The 16491-nt window shown below is 36.3% G+C and overlaps 3 protein-coding genes across 4 annotated transcripts; 2 read left to right on the top strand and 1 right to left on the bottom strand.

The window, feature by feature from the left end:
* The first annotated feature begins 26 nt into the window (after positions 1–26).
* Positions 27–4084, top strand: Sec23 (transport protein Sec23). 2 transcript variants are annotated; one of them, XM_076800273.1, is made up of 12 exons: positions 27–212; positions 334–613; positions 685–771; positions 871–1117; positions 1177–1426; positions 1499–2149; positions 2207–2360; positions 2438–2589; positions 2671–2845; positions 2923–3144; positions 3315–3335; positions 3834–4084. In XM_076800273.1, the coding sequence occupies exons 2-12, from the start codon at positions 338–340 to the stop codon at positions 3921–3923; spliced, it is 2325 nt and encodes a 774-aa protein (XP_076656388.1). In that variant the 5' UTR covers positions 27–212; positions 334–337; the 3' UTR covers positions 3924–4084. The 2 variants fall into 2 exon arrangements, with proteins under 2 accessions (XP_076656388.1, XP_076656389.1); XM_076800274.1 differs by lacking the exon at positions 3315–3335.
* Positions 4085–4385: 301 nt separating this feature from the next.
* Elm (calcineurin like EF-hand protein 1 elm) lies at positions 4386–5914 on the bottom strand. Its single transcript, XM_076800275.1, has 4 exons — positions 5684–5914; positions 5142–5405; positions 4829–4922; positions 4386–4757 (listed from the first exon to the last, which is right to left on the bottom strand). The coding sequence occupies exons 1-4, from the start codon at positions 5748–5750 to the stop codon at positions 4613–4615; spliced, it is 570 nt and encodes a 189-aa protein (XP_076656390.1). The 5' UTR covers positions 5751–5914; the 3' UTR covers positions 4386–4612.
* Positions 5915–6808: 894 nt separating this feature from the next.
* Positions 6809–16183, top strand: Ry (xanthine dehydrogenase rosy). The gene is made up of 25 exons (XM_076799906.1): positions 6809–6979; positions 8081–8189; positions 8721–8778; positions 9518–9614; positions 9924–10159; positions 10296–10540; positions 10611–10752; positions 10950–11117; positions 11199–11275; positions 11355–11561; positions 11630–11814; positions 11888–12001; positions 12195–12336; positions 12409–12705; positions 12825–12947; positions 13028–13383; positions 13474–13648; positions 13724–13915; positions 14057–14202; positions 14346–14523; positions 14682–14810; positions 14890–15132; positions 15275–15529; positions 15674–15844; positions 15988–16183. Exons 2-25 carry the CDS (start codon positions 8124–8126, stop codon positions 16030–16032), a joined length of 4047 nt encoding a protein of 1348 aa, XP_076656021.1. The 5' UTR covers positions 6809–6979; positions 8081–8123; the 3' UTR covers positions 16033–16183.
* Positions 16184–16491: the final 308 nt, after the last annotated feature.

The raw sequence follows: 16491 nt of genomic DNA, 5'->3' as shown, positions 1-16491 counted from the left end.
CCGCGCCGCGCATGCGCCAAACGCTACTTCTTCGAAAGCTCCAAGTGACGTGGCCTCAATGACGGCACGAGTTGTGCTGTTAACGTGAAACCGTATCGTTTCGATTCGTCCACAGAATAATGTTACAATTATGAGAAGCTAATAGCGAGACTTTAATTCGAATTATTTCAACAATCTAATTGAGAGTTCGCGGGTATCATCGGTGCGCCCAGGTAGGCACTAACCTAAACCCACTTTCACAGCTTAACACTTGTCACATATTTGATAATAATGTATATTACACACGGTACGTATGCTACAGACCTTTCGTTATGTGGTTGTCGATTGTTGCAGCAACATGACTACCTACGAAGATTTCATTCAGCAAAATGAAGACCGCGATGGGGTACGTTTCACCTGGAATGTTTGGCCCTCGTCCCGCATCGATGCCACCAGATTAGTCGTGCCATTGGGTGCATTGTACCAGCCCATCAAAGAAAGATCAGGTCCACTTATACACTACGAACCCGTTCTGTGTACAAGGTCTACTTGCAGAGCATTTTTGAATCCGCTCTGCCAGGTGGACTATCGCGCTAAATTGTGGGTGTGCAATCTATGCTTTCAGAGGAATCCTGTGAGTATATATCTAACAGCAATACTAAATAGCATCCAAGAAATATGTATAACATTATTTCATATTTACAGTTCCCTCCACAATATGCTGCCATTTCGGAGCAGCATCAACCTGCTGAACTCATTCCATTATTTTCAACAATTGAGTATATCGTAATGGTAAGGAATAGTTATGGGTTAGCTGTTTTGAATAGTACCGATAAAAGTAATAAAGTTATCATTTGTTCATTGATGTATTCGTCTTCTGTTTCGATCCAGAGAGCGCAATGTATGCCGCCAATTTTCCTGCTGGTTGTGGACACATGCATGGACGACGAGGAACTCGGTTCTCTTAAAGATTCTCTTCAAATGTCCCTCTCGTTGCTTCCACCTAACGCGCTGATCGGTCTCATTACGTTCGGCAGAATGGTTCAAGTCCACGAACTGGGTTGCGAAGGATGCAGTAAAAGTTACGTTTTTCGTGGCACTAAAGACTTGCAACCGAAACAGGTCCAAGACATGCTAGGTAAGTTCGATACTTGGTGAACTAAGACGGCGGACTACATTCGATTTCGTATTTTTCAGGCATCGGTCGACCAGTGCCGGGACAAAATATGAATCAACAGAGAGGACCCGGAGGACAGCCGGTTCCGCCAGCGAATCGTTTCTTGCAACCTGTACATATGTGTGACATGAGTTTAACAGATCTCTTGGGAGAATTACAACGTGATCCTTGGCCCGTGGGACCAGGAAAACGTCCGTTGAGATCTACCGGTGTCGCTTTGGCTGTTGCTACTGGTCTTTTGGAAGCTAGTTATGCCAACACTGGAGCTAGGTACACACCAATTCGTATGCATTGATCCACCAATCTGCAGATTCGCCAGATAATATCTTCCTATTTTTCCAGAATAATGCTATTCGTTGGCGGGCCTTGTTCTCAAGGTCCCGGTCAGGTTGTGACGGATGACTTGAGGCAGCCTATTAGGTCGCATCACGACATCCAGAAAGACAACGCTAAGCACATGAAGAAGGCAACCAAGCATTACGATAGCCTCGCATCGCGAGCTGCAACTAACGGACACATAATAGACATTTACTCGTGCGCTCTTGATCAAACTGGACTGCTGGAAATGAGGCAATGTTGCAACTCAACCGGCGGTCACATGGTCATGGGAGATTCTTTCAATTCCTCTTTGTTCAAACAAACGTTCCAGCGTGTATTCGCGAAGGATAGCAAAGGAGACCTGAAGATGGCATTTAACGCAACGTTAGAAGTTAAGACTTCTCGGGAAATTAAGGTATCTGGAGCAATCGGACCTTGCGTCTCTTTAGGCATGAAAGGAGCGAGCGTAGGGGAACAGGAAGTAGGATTAGGTGGCACGTGCCAATGGAAATTCTGTTCGCTTACGCCGTCTACGACTACGACGTTGTTCTTCGAAGTTGTGAACCAGCACACCGCGCCGATTCCACAAGGTGGAAGAGGTTGCATACAGTTCATTACGCAGTATCAGCACAGTAGCGGTGAACGAAGAATCAGAGTCACCACGATTGCTAGAAAGTAAGCAGAAAAAATAATCAAACAGCGTGTTCGATTTTAAGATGTATCTAATTACAGTTGGGCAGACGCATCCACATCCTTGCATCATATAAGTGCTGGATTCGATCAGGAAGCAGCTGCTGTTCTCATGTCCCGATTAGCTGCTTTCAGAGCAGAATCCAACGACGGACAAGACGTTCTAAGATGGATCGATCGTATGCTCATCAGATTAGTCAGTATTTTCTATTTAATTTGTTTACGGACTTCAATGGTAACCTGAGTTGTAAACGCATGATTTTTATTTTACAGTGTCAGAAGTTCGGTGAATACGCTAAGGACGATCCAAACAGTTTTAGACTGGCAGAAAACTTTTCGTTGTATCCTCAATTTATGTATCACCTTCGTAGATCACAGTTCATACAAGTATTCAACAATTCGCCCGACGAAACCAGTTTCTACAGGTAAGCTGACAGGTGTTATCAATACTGTAGAAAATACTGTAGAAACAGCCTATTAATTTTATTTTCTGTTCGACGTTACAGGCATATGCTCATGCGAGAAGATTTAACGAACTCTTTGATAATGGTGCAACCAATCTTGTACAGTTACGGATTCAGTGGCCCTCCCGAACCAGTTCTACTAGACACTTCGTCCATACAACCGGATAGGATCTTATTGATGGACACTTTCTTCCAGATACTTATATTCCACGGCGAAGTAATTTTTATTTTAATTCTCGTGAAGTTACCAAATATCGGGAAGATTGATTACAATACTAATGTAATTGGTTACAGACGATTGCACAGTGGCGTCAGCTAAAATACCAAGACCTGCCGGAATATGAAAACTTCCGACAACTCTTAGCAGCACCTGTTGACGACGCCGCAGAAATATTAGCCGGAAGATTCCCTGCACCTAGGTATATCGATACCGAACAAGGCGGTTCGCAAGCAAGATTTTTGCTGAGCAAAGTAAACCCCAGTCAAACTCACAATAACATGTATGCCTACGGAGCGGTAAGTAAATCTTCAATCGCAGAATACTTATCATATACGAATGTTACCTGTAAAAGATTTATCATATTTTTTTTTATCTCGTATACCGTGTATCGATTACGTGAACAAAAATTCAAATTTTCAATCATAGTAATTAATATTCTTTTATGTGGCCGTGATCCTGTTACCAGGGGATGCCGATTCCCAACGGGGTGTGTTTTTCATTCATTTGATTATTTTTTTTTTTTTGTAATTCTTTTCTTCACATTTGCTTTCGATCGCTTAGGTAATGGAGAAACACGGGTGTTCAAGCAATTTGTGTTTTATTGCCACACCACACTTACGCATTTATTTATCGCCATTTTTCTTTTCGATTAGCCATCTACTCTTAACGATCGATGCGATCGTTAATCCAATATTGTACAGCTATACTACTACATACTACACTACTGACACAATTTCACATATCTGTTAACACCACTTTATTATCCAACGCGCGTAAAATATATTAATACAATACAACATTTTTGTACATAGAACAGTATTGTCACAATTTACTGGTGATTGGGTTAAAACATATTTTCTTTCACTTTTATATGCTTGTATTTTAAGGGTATTTAAATCTTCGGATTCGGATGCGGGTTAAGGATTTTTTCAAATTGCTTGAACTTATGATCTGCGGATTGTAATCGTGATTTGTGTTGATTTAGGAGAGTGGAGCACCCGTCTTGACTGACGATGTCAGTTTACAAGTATTTATGGAGCATTTGAAGAAGCTGGCCGTTTCATCAACAGCATAAACTCCAGATTAGGAGAGTTGTCATCATTTTGTTCTGAACGAAATTTCGAATCATCTCAGACTTTCTGATAGATCATTCAGTTGCAATCTATCGGTAAGAATACTCTAGGTGCGGTAAGGATTTATATATATATATATAAAAAAATACAGAAAAGTAATTACGCGATTACAATGGAGATATATGATTAATAATAATAAAAAGAAGAAAGAATGTAATTCCTCGATGACTATTTTTTCCAAAAATCGAGCTACGACTTGTGTACAAATAAAGTACATACATAGTATTAATAATGATGCATATTTTAAATATCCTGTACTGTCTTTTAAAAGGATCGCAACCGTAGAGTAATATTTTCCAATGTAACTAGCTAACTAGTGCTATGTAACTAGACACTGTGAGCCGTAGATCGCCAAAACCTGTAATAATTACCGAATTTATATACCGTAAATTACAACAACGATACCCAAGCATCCAAGTTTTTTATTCACACAAATCATACCCGTTTTCATAGGAATGTAAACTGTAAATGTGTCAGTGATTATTACAGATTGTTCAAAATAAATAAGGTTCTATGGTATCTTACACTCGAAAAAATGGAGCAGCTTTACTTTTTAATTAATCGATAAATTTTAATACATCTTTCCAATGCATCAGCAAATTGTGCATAATTATAAGGAACGTAAAATAAATTAGCTAAGGAATCTTATGGACATCTTTTGTTCCACATCTGTTCGTTCTAGTGCCTTAGAGAACTCTTTAAACGATATCATTCCATCTCCATTCTCATCAGCCTCTAATATAGTTCTTTCCGCAATACTAGTTAACTGTTCTTCGCTGAAATAAAGATTAAACAATCGTAACTCGTGTTTTCTAATCAATATTATAAGGTTAAGACAAATCCTTACCTAATGTTTGCCCCGACCATCATGTGCAAAATAGCCAGGAGCTCATCTTTCGAGATCAAGTCATCGTTATCCAGATCGTACATTTTAAAGGCAACTACAAAAAAATATGATAATCATTTAACCGTCTTAGTGCTAGCAGTCATTCCAACAACGATTCAAAGATCTCGCTGCTCTGTTTCTTTTGAACAAATGCCAAGAAACGTAATTGCACTGTCTTCTGAAACGTGGCATTATTCGCCATGAAATCTGAACAGCGAGATTACGCTGCGTGGAACTAAAACCTGGAATATGAAACTGAAAATATTGTACTTACACTGGAGTTTTTGTTGTCTCGAATTTAACCTGTTAGGACTATTTTTCTTAATGGGCCTGAAGCGAGCAAGAACTTGCATAAACTCTAGGAAGTTCACTCTGTCATTTCCACTTTCCTCGAAAAATGCATTTACAATTCTGTCACCCAACGGATTTATTGCCAATTCTGGGATCCTAAGGAAATCCTCACGGCTCAACGTGCCGCAATCTCCACGGTCTAGGCTGGTAAAGCGACTGTACAGTCGTTCAATTTGATTTGGTGTAACTATAATTATTACAAGTGATAATTAAATCGATAGCTGGAACGAACAGTATAACAGAATTTTATCACTGTATTATATATTTGTCATTTGGTCGTCTTTTGTATGGAATATCCGAATTCATCATCATTTAGTTAAACTACATTCGACTTAACTTGACAATATCGCAAATTTAACCACGAAAAATTTACCTTAACTGCTATAGAGTATGTAAATTGTCATTTATGGTACCTAATTTGTTAGCAATAAATACGTACGTTCGAAAATAGACAATGAAACTTACATCCAGTGGCATCTTGGATTCGCGCTATTTCCTCTTCGCGCAACAATAGACTAGACCTATTGCCCATATTTCCTTTTAAAAGCTAACTATTTCACAAGGACCTAATTCGTCTAACTTCTTATCGCCCTACACCAGTCTTTTAGACCATATTTATTTTCCCGGGTCAAAGTGCACTGTTGAGGAACGTGAAGCTGACAGATGACAGGTTAATCACAAAAGTCAAGGTAAAGCCACGATAAAACAAAACGAAGAATGACAGTGGCCATGTGTATGATTTTGTGCTTCGGTATAGTGCTGCACCAAGCGGCCAAAGATGTGATTAGTATGGCCGCATACCTCGTTTGTGGTGTTATCACAGACGAGGTATAGGAGTAGACTAATCACACCGAGGAGATAGTCCTGTCAATTTAGTAATGTGTAATCTGTCAATTTTGACAAAAAGTAGAGATCCACCTTGCAATTTCCACAACAGCATAAGCTAGAGTCAATCAGGACACGAAAGTCTGCTGAAAATTTAATACTCTTATCGTCAGAGAACTATAACATTCGTTATCTTGTTATATCCACGTATTTTTAAAAGCACTATAGATTTGTTTAATCCTTTTGCTTTTACAACATTTCTTTCACTTTTATCTGTAGCGCATATAGAAAAAAAGATCCGTAAACCTATATTAATTACTGTTGAGATATCGAATTATTATACCAACAAACATAACTTGCGAAAATTTCAGGTTTGTTAGTATATGTTGAATATTTTTAGCACGCAGAAATATTTGTATTTGTAATAATACGTTTATACTAACTCTAATCAAATAACAATTCGTCTAATCGATTAGAAATATTGTCAGGACCCAAATACATTGAGAAGATTCGCAAACTTTCTTAAAATTCTTATTATACTACGTTTCAAACAATACTATGAGCGATGAATGTTAAAAATTTCTAGTATAATGATAGTATATAAAAAAAAGAGGAAACCTGTGCTCTGAGTACAATTTCCTATTGTATCTTTGTAATTTGGAAGATGACCAGTTACTAATTATAATTGGATTTGAATTACAGAATCCCATTTCTTCTAAAATGGAATAAATACAGGCGCATCGGTGTATGCATGAAGTAATGATTAAAGTACAGTTAAATCGCCAGAAGTGGAAGGGACGGGCAGTTTCACTCGCTTGGATATTTCTTAATGTATCAGATATGATAACCCGATGGTTAGTTGATCATTGGTACTCGGGCCAGTCACACGCGACTGTTTTCTTAACGGTTTAAAAGTTGCGAATAATTTCGGAAGAGGTGAGTGTCCGGAAGAAAATTCTTCCATTATACAATAATTCTTAATTCGTATTTACCTATATAGTTCCGCGAAAATGAACATATGACGTAACGCTACGACGTCATATACGTGTACGCTAAACACACATAAACACTGAGTTGTGTTGATAGAACTTGGAATGTTGGTCGCGGAATTTTTATAATTATCGGTGAAAGCAACACAGCAATATCTTTCGGCACGTGATTCCTTTTAAAACATTAATTTGTGCACTGTAATGTGTGCTTAATCGTGCCTATGTAAACGTCATTGTCAGAAGAGACATGTTATACATGTGAAAATTTAATTGATACAAAAATAAATAGTCAGTAAATAAATATATGGATTATTTAATTCAATTGTATTTTTTGTTATGGTTATCTTATTGTTGAATCTGTAAGGTTATTCTATATAGGTCATATTCTTATCAATTAGGCAATGCATTTTGCAATAGAAAGGAGTTAGCGTGTTTCTTAATAGTGCTATCACTACAAGAATTTGTGTATGTATATCCTATGTAACGGTGTGGAGCATGGCATATTTGCGCATGTGTTCACCTATAATAAACAGACAGCTATAGATAAAATGGGTTGGTTGACGTATCTTTAGTAACAACTATCGCCGTATATTGCAAACACTCAAGAATCACTGAATTAACCATATTTACTTTAAAACTGCGGCTTATGCGCGTTAGTACACTGCGGCTTCTGTGCATTTGCAGCACAGATGATTTACTACTATTTATTAGGCTTCAGAACTTTGATTTCTGAATTGATAGATCTAAAAGTAGAATTTCTTTCATTCCAATTCATATTTGTATGAATACATACAGTACAGTTTTAAAAGCTGTTCAAGGATTGCATTCTCTGTTAGTGCTTTCATGATCAATAATTACTTTTAAATACTTAAATTACAGAAAAGAAAGAAAATTATACTGTAATATATTGAATTAAATGCATAACTTGTTATATAAGTAGGTTCATACATTTAAGCACTAAAAGAGCAATATATCCATGCACATTCATTTTTAATGATTAATCATGAGCCTTCTACGGATATTATGTTCTGTGTCCCTATCTTTGTAGGATTGTTTAACAGAATAATTGGGACAGGCAATTTGAATCTACAATGTTCAACAATATAGGTCATGCAGAAGTATCCAACACGTTAGTCTTTTATATTAATGGGAAGGAGGTACGTATATAACATGTTAAAGTACTTGCATATGGACAGTTGTGCATAAAGGGTCATGACACTAAATAATATTATAAATTAAATAGAAAAATCCTGTTTTGCATGGACAAATACTATGATTTCTGTGTATAGATTATATGTATCCCTTCATAAAATTCAGATTTTCAATTTTTTCATTTTTCAATGAAATATTATAATCAGCTTAAATTATATTATTAAGTGAAGGTCAACTGATCGTTTAAGTCGACTCACAAATGAAATATTTAAATTATTAAGTTATATTTATCGTCATACCTTCGCGCAAACGATAACGGCGCAATGATCGCAGCCATATTAGATACGATTCAAACCGAGAACAGTAGCAGTTGGCGGTAAACGAATTAATTAATTGTCACATAGGAGAATTAATTAAGTTACGATCATTTTTCTTGGAACACAATCGAGTGTTGTCAATTTTTCATAGCATTATAGATTTTTAAGTTGCGTAATTATTGTACATTTTTATTTTATATTACCAACACCCTACTCTAGGTGATAGACGACAATGTCGACCCAGAATGGACATTATTATGGTACTTGAGAAACAAATGTATCCTTCACACTTGAACCGTACATTTATACGACATAAAAGTAATTTTTATTGTGATATCTTTTTTTACAATAAACGTTACTATTAGTATTTTAAGTAAACGTTAAGAAATCGATAAGAATCGTGGATGTCCCATTATAAATAGTTGTGTTTCACTCGAAGAATCCGATCGTAATCCGATCTAGAGATTACGCAGAAGGTAATCCTCATGTATTTCCATATTAAAAGGTCTCCGCGGCCTGTTGAATGTGTGAGTTACAACCTTGGAATGTTTACGGCCTTTTTGTTTAAGAAATGTGGCATTGTAAAATTATTAATCGGAAATTCGATACCATCTCGACGTCTTTGATATATTTTTTTTATTAAAGTAGTATAGGCTTTTTGATTGTATTAACAGTTCTTATTCTAACACAAATGAACTAGTTCAGTCCATATTATATAATGATTTCAATGCAGTCGGCTTATGTATACGCACAATGAGGGAACTCGATTTATCTGGAAAAGAAAAAATCGTGTATTATATTAATGATTATTATTTCTCAAATCATTACAAATTTAATACGTCATTATTAATATATTCAGAAGTTGAACCTCTACCGTTCTTTTGATATTTTTTCTGTCGGTAAATTTCAAGGGATCATGCGGCTGTAGGTAATTAAACGGCATTGTGTAAATTAATTTTGTCGATAAAAACGAACAATTTTCAAATCTATTGAAATCCTTAATGACAATTATGCAGTACATTTAACTGGAACGAAATTAGGCTGCGCGGAAGGCGGTTGCGGCGCTTGTACAGTGATGATCTCGAAGTTGGACCGTGAAACAGGAAATATTTCGTATCCTTTTACATTGTTATTGAAAATTGTATTACTCTAAATACAAAACATAGTTGTGAAAATCGAACCGTAAGCTTGTTCGTCATTTGCGTCCTATAAAACAACAAAAAAATCGTGGCCTTTCACGAGGGGTATGCTCCCCAGTGGAGGGGATAGGCGAACTGACTTAGATCGTGTAGCTCCGTTCGGCTTAGATCAAGGCTTTACTGTAATCATGAATTTTTCAATCTGAGGGGAAGCCTTGTTGATTTTCTACGTTTTTATATCGGAAACGGATTATGTTCCTTGACTATTTGACAATGACTGCAGACACTTGGCAGTGAACGCTTGTTTGACACCAGTCTGTGCTGTGCACGGTTTGGCAGTGACCACAGTGGAAGGCATCGGCAGTGTCAAAACGAAACTACATCCTGTACAAGAACGCATTGCAAAAGCTCACGGTTCGCAATGCGGCTTTTGCACGCCTGGAATCGTCATGTCCATGTACGCATTGTTAAGGAGCACCCCGAAACCTACTATGAAGGATCTCGAAATTGCATTTCAAGGTAATATGAGAACTGCTTGCGGCTCGGATAATCGAGGTTCTATTGCATCGTGGATTAAACGAGTAAATACGATCCAAATTGTGACGACTTGCAATAGTTTAAACAAAATTTCATATTCCCGTTTTGTGTTTTTTAGGAAATTTATGCAGATGCACCGGATACCGGCCCATTATCGAAGCCTACAAAACATTCACGGAAGAATGGGAACAGATGCAATTGTTATCAAGCCACAGAGAAAAATCTTTGCCTAACGGGGTCTGTGCAATGGGCGAAAATTGTTGCAAAAGAATACCGATAGCTGAGCCGACCGAAGTTTTCAATTCGAAAGAATTCCGTCCGTACGACCCGACGCAAGAAATTATATTTCCACCCAAATTGCACGTAAGCAACCTAAATTAAACACACAACTATAGCTTCGAATAGGATCTTCTGTAATAAACTGTATTTTCAGATCTCTCCGCATTTGGACCAGGAATACTTAATTGTCAAAGGAAAAAATGTTACCTGGTACAGACCCCGAACACTTTCTGAATTACTTCAATTGAAAAGTGAACATCCTAATGCAAAGATCGTTGTAGGAAATACTGAGATTGGTAAGCTATGATTTATTATGTCGCCTTCCCTCCCTGCTTTAGCAAGGACTAACTATCCACTAATTTTAAACAAAACTGGACTTAGTTCCTCCCTATGATTAAAATTCTATCCCTATGATAGATTCTACAATTATGACTGTAATTAATTAAAAGTGTCGGATAATTCGTATTGTATAAGTTTTATGATTTTTCTTCAGGTGTTGAAGTCAAGTTTAAGCATTTGTCCTACCCTGTTCTTATACATCCGATTTTGATCAAGGACATGAAGACCATTCAAGAAGATGGAGAAATGATTCACGTGGGAGCCAGCAAAACGCTCATTGAAATGGAGAAAGCACTGAAACAGCAAATTGATACTAAACCTGGTAAACTGTTTGAATTTTCCGTCCTCTATAAAATCAATTTTTTAACATATATTTTTATTAAGATTTTGTTCCCTGTTTCAGAGCACCAGACAAGAATTTTCAGTGAAATAATTGGAATGCTTCATTGGTTTGCTGGCAAACAAATTAGAAACGTAGCAGTAAGCTTTCTGCATTATTATTATTACATAATATTCGAGTTTGTTTTTTTAGATATAATTTGATATATTTTCATAATAGGCTGTCGGTGGAAATATAATGACAGGCAGCCCTATATCAGATTTAAATCCAGTTTTCATGGCAGCAGGAGTACAATTGAATCTGTCCAGTTTGAAGAATGGAAACAGAGTTGTCCCGATGGATCACACTTTTTTTAAAGGCTACAGGCAGAACATAGTTTTACCAGACGAGATTTTACTCGCGATTCAGATTCCCTTCACCAAAGAAGTGAGTTATGAATGTTTTAAACGATTTATATATCTCTTGTTAATTTAATATTTTTTTCATTTTTTCAGAATCAGTATTTCGTAGCTTACAAACAAGCAAGAAGACGAGACGACGATATTGCCATTGTAAATATGGCATTAAATGTGTTTTTCCAACCTGGGACTAGTGTTGTTCAGAAAGTAAATTTGGCATTTGGTGGGATGGCTCCAACAACAGTTCTAGCAAGGAAAACATGTAAAATTATGATTGGAAGGTGCTTTATAAAGTGATCTACTGTTTAATGACTTTATTTTTATATATTTCTTATTTATAATTAATTGTTTCAGGAAGTGGAATCAAACGCTTTTGGACAGTGTATATTCTTCGTTATTGGATGAGTTTCCTCTTCCGGACAATGTCCCTGGTGGTATGGTCAAGTACCGTAGATCCCTAACTCTGAGGTACATAATTTTTGTACTAATTTACAGTTCCTTTTTAATATTAATTAAAGATTAATATTAGCAAAATTACTTCTATACTTATCCGAACGCAGTCTGTATCATCTTAAACAGAAGGAATTTAAAACTGAAATGGCAGCTCGTTAGATAAATAGAAGTATTAATTGTACTTTAATATTTCCCTTGAATTTTACAGTTTGTTCTTCAAAGGATTTCTGCGCATAGCTGAGAAACTTCAGTTGACATTACCAGATTATCCATCGTGCCCCAAAGAGCTTGAAAGTGCTGCAATTGGATTTCAAGACAAGGAACCGAAAAGTTCACAATACTATCAAGTGGTATACACCATTTTCTTATTCAGTTCACAATTATGTTTGTTCATTATGAACTATTTTAATATTCTATGTTAGGTTTCAAAAGATCAAGAAGCAAATGATTTAATCGGAAGGACCGTCGTTCACGCGAGCGCGTTTAAACAGGCGACCGGAGAAGCAATTTATTGCGACGACATACAAAAATTCACGGAAGAACTATATCTGACTTTAGTTTTGTCTACTAGGGCGCATGCCAAAATTTTGAAAATTGACCCAACTAAAGCGTTATCAATGGAAGGTGTAGTAGCATTCTACAGCGCAAAGGATATACCTGAGAAACAACGTTATCACGGAAGTGTGTTCCACGATGAAGAAATCTTCGTTGCGGAGGAGGTGATTCGTTTAAATTGATTCCATTGTTTCTAAGTTGAAATGCTCGGCCTATGTGGAACACCTAGTAAATTAATATTGATATAGTAAATAAAATGTATAAAGGTACGATGTTCTTCAAGGTAACAAGCCAAGGACAACCAATTGGAGCAATAGTTGCAGTTAATCAGTTCGTTGCGCAAAAAGCAGCTAGAATGGTTGAAGTTGAATATGAGAACATTGAGCCAACAATAATTACAATAGAGGTACAGTAAAATAAAATCTTAAATGTAAGAAACTAGCATAAAGTTTCTCATATATTTATTCGAATATGTGGATCTTCTAGGACGCCATTAAACATCGTTCCTTTTTCCCCGAGAGCCCGAAACGTATAACGAAAGGGAACGTTGAAGAAGCTTTCTCGAAATCAGCTCACATTCTTGAAGGTGAAATTCGAATGGGAGGTCAAGAACATTTTTACCTTGAGACGCACGCTACTTTGGCAGTTCCCCGGGAAGAGGATGAATTAGAAATATTCTGTTCCACGCAGCATCCGTCGGAAATTCAGACACACGTGGCACACTGTTTGAATGTTAATGCTAATAAAATTGTAGTGAGAGTGAAGAGATTAGGCGGCGGTTTTGGAGGAAAGGAATCGCGATCATCGTTGGTCGCTTTGCCAGTTGCGTTCGCTGCTCATAGGTAAATAATAAAATCATGAAGTACAGCGAAATTTATAAAACGATACGAAATGACTTGAAGATATGGCAAACTGAAATGGTTTCTTTACAGATTAGGAAAACCGGTGCGTTGCATGTTAGACAGAGACGAAGACATGATGATATCCGGTGCGAGGCATCCATTTTACTTCAAATATAAAGTTGGATTCGATGATAATGGACTGATGGAAGTTTTGCAAGTGCACATTTTCAATAATGCTGGCTATTCGAGAGATCTTTCTCTTGCGGTAAATTAACGCGTTTGGAGTTTGGAATTGTATGTTGTTTGAACACGATTGACAGGAAAGTTGCTTTTTCTGCAGGTTGTAGAACGAGCCATGTTCCATTGCGAGAATTCTTATAAGATACCAGTATGTGATATTTATGGTTACTCGTGCAAAACTAATTTGCCGTCTAACACAGCGTTTCGAGGTTTCGGAGGTCCACAAGGAATGTTTGTAGCGGAGACTATTGTCAGACACATTGCGGAGTATTTGAACGTAGACGCGGTCAAGGTACAGTGCGAAATTATGTTACAACTACAATGCGGGTCTTTCAAATACTAACATATATCTATACTTGCCATAAGGGATCTAGTTGATAAATCAACTCCTGGGATCGTTGTAAGAATCGTAGTGATAATTTCATTCTAATAGATTGCAGAGCTGAATTTGTACAAAGAAGGAGATTTGACCCATTACAATCAGAAGCTCGTTAATTGCACATTAAAACGTTGCTGGGAAGAGTGCCTTTTATCTTCTAATTACGCGGAAAGATTTGCAAAGATCCAACAGTATAACAGGTACGTTTAAATGCATAAACAATATATTTCTTCAATCGTACTATTCTTCATTCCCTCATTTGATTAAATTGTAACACATTTTCGGTTTGTATACCTTTATGGAATTTTTTAAGAATATGTATTTTTTTGTTTTATCTTGCTAGACAGAACAGGTACAAGAAAAGGGGATTGGCAATAGTTCCAACTAAATTCGGTATTTCCTTCACTGTAATCTTTTTAAATCAAACGGGGGCTCTCGTACATGTTTATACAGATGGTTCTGTTTTGGTTAGTCACGGTGGTGTTGAAATGGGTCAAGGTTTACATACAAAAATGATACAAGTAATATTTATTTATTTTTTATTACTTAGTCTAATTTAATTTCCGTTATTTTTTTGTATATTTATCGTTTTTACATGGAGCATTATATATTTTTCTACTAGATTTAATTAAATTAGATATTTTCGACTACATTTATTTAAATCTTCCATGGTATTTAGGTGGCGAGCAGAGTATTGAAAATTAATCCGGAGAAAATACACATAATGGAGACTGCTACGGACAAAGTTCCGAACACATCCCCAACCGCAGCTAGTGCTTCATCGGATCTCAATGGCATGGCAGTTATGGTTAGTGACTATTATTTTATAAAATATGTCCTTATGGAAATTAAATATCCAATAAATACTTTTATATTATGCAATGTAGTATGCTTGCGAAGAGATAATGAAAAGATTGAAACCGGTAATCGATAAAAATCCAACTGGACCGTGGGAGAAGTGGATATCTGCTGCTTATTTGGAAAGAATCAGCCTTTCCACCACTGGATTCTATAAAACACCAGATATAGGATACTCATTTCAAACAAACTCAGGAAACCCGTTCAATTACTTTACATACGGCGTTGCATGTTCGGAAGTAGAAATTGATTGCTTGACTGGTGATCATCAAGTAAGAAATTCAGATGGTTTATAAACTACAATATGGATATTACAATTTTACAGCTTAATATTTATTGAAACTTTCATTTACTATCTAAATATAGGCTTAGGTTTCTAGGCTTAACATTTTTATATTAATGTTTCATGTGCAGGTACTGCGAACAGATATTGTCATGGATTTAGGTGAAAGTCTTAACCCTGCGATCGACATAGGGCAAGTCGAAGGAGGTTTCGTGCAAGGATATGGACTCTTTACTCTCGAAGAGATGGTGTTTCTGAGAAACGGTGCACTTTTCAGTAGAGGCCCAGGTGCATACAAATTGCCTGGTTTTACAGACATTCCAGAAGTATTTAACGTGTCTCTTTTGAAAAGTGCTTCGAATCCCAGAGCTGTCTATTCGTCTAAGGTAATCTGTTTCAATGACCATATTAGCACAATTGTACTATAGATACATCAATAAGAAACGTTTATAATATATTTCGAGTTCAATTATTGGACACATAATGATGAGATGCTTACATGCGTAACGTTATGATGAAACTATGTCTAGGCTGTTGGGGAGCCGCCATTGTTTTTAGCATCTTCGGTTTTCTTTGCTATTAAAGAAGCCATTAAATCTGCTCGACGAGAAGCTGGTTTGGATAATGGTTATTTCCGATTTGATTCGCCGGCAACTGCAGCTAATATACGATTGGCATGTATCGATGAGATCACGGACAAGGTAAACTAAACGATTACGTGATTTACATTTAGTGTACAAGAATAATTAAATAATTATGGAAATATATGAACACGTGCAACTCTACAAAAACTCTAAACGAGTATATTAAACAAGCGAACCAAACTACTTTGTTTATGTTACAGATTGCAGATCCAGATTTGCAGAGGCAATGGAATATTGTTCCCTAAGAAGTATTTTGTACGAATAAGAAAAACATTTATTAATATACACGAATTATTGTTGTGAAAATTTTTACATGTAAAAGACTGTTGTAGCGATTTCATTTGTTTGTTAACATTTGTACGTGTTATGTTTATGATATAAAATGTTAATAACAAACTCACTGCGTACTTGAAACCCATTACCTTAACAATCCGACAATTCGATATTTATCCAAATAATCATCGAACATAAATGCTGTACAATAATAAAAAAAAATAACAATTGACATTATCTTCTCTATATTGAAAATTCAAAATTCTTCGAGATATTTTAAATTTAACTGTTTAAAAAAAATGATAGCATTATTCTATGACGATTTTTTATTAAATGATTTACAAGAGTTTCATGTTTACAGTCGAACAGAATATGTAGTTTCAGGATAACAAATTTGAATTTTTATGTTTATTAGGTGTATGATAAAAGAT

Source organism: Halictus rubicundus, chromosome 14, assembly GCF_050948215.1.
Source record: "Halictus rubicundus isolate RS-2024b chromosome 14, iyHalRubi1_principal, whole genome shotgun sequence".
NCBI lineage: Eukaryota > Metazoa > Arthropoda > Insecta > Hymenoptera > Halictidae > Halictus > Halictus rubicundus.
Note: the sequence above shows the minus strand (reverse complement) of the source record. Positions and strands in the feature narration are given on the sequence as shown.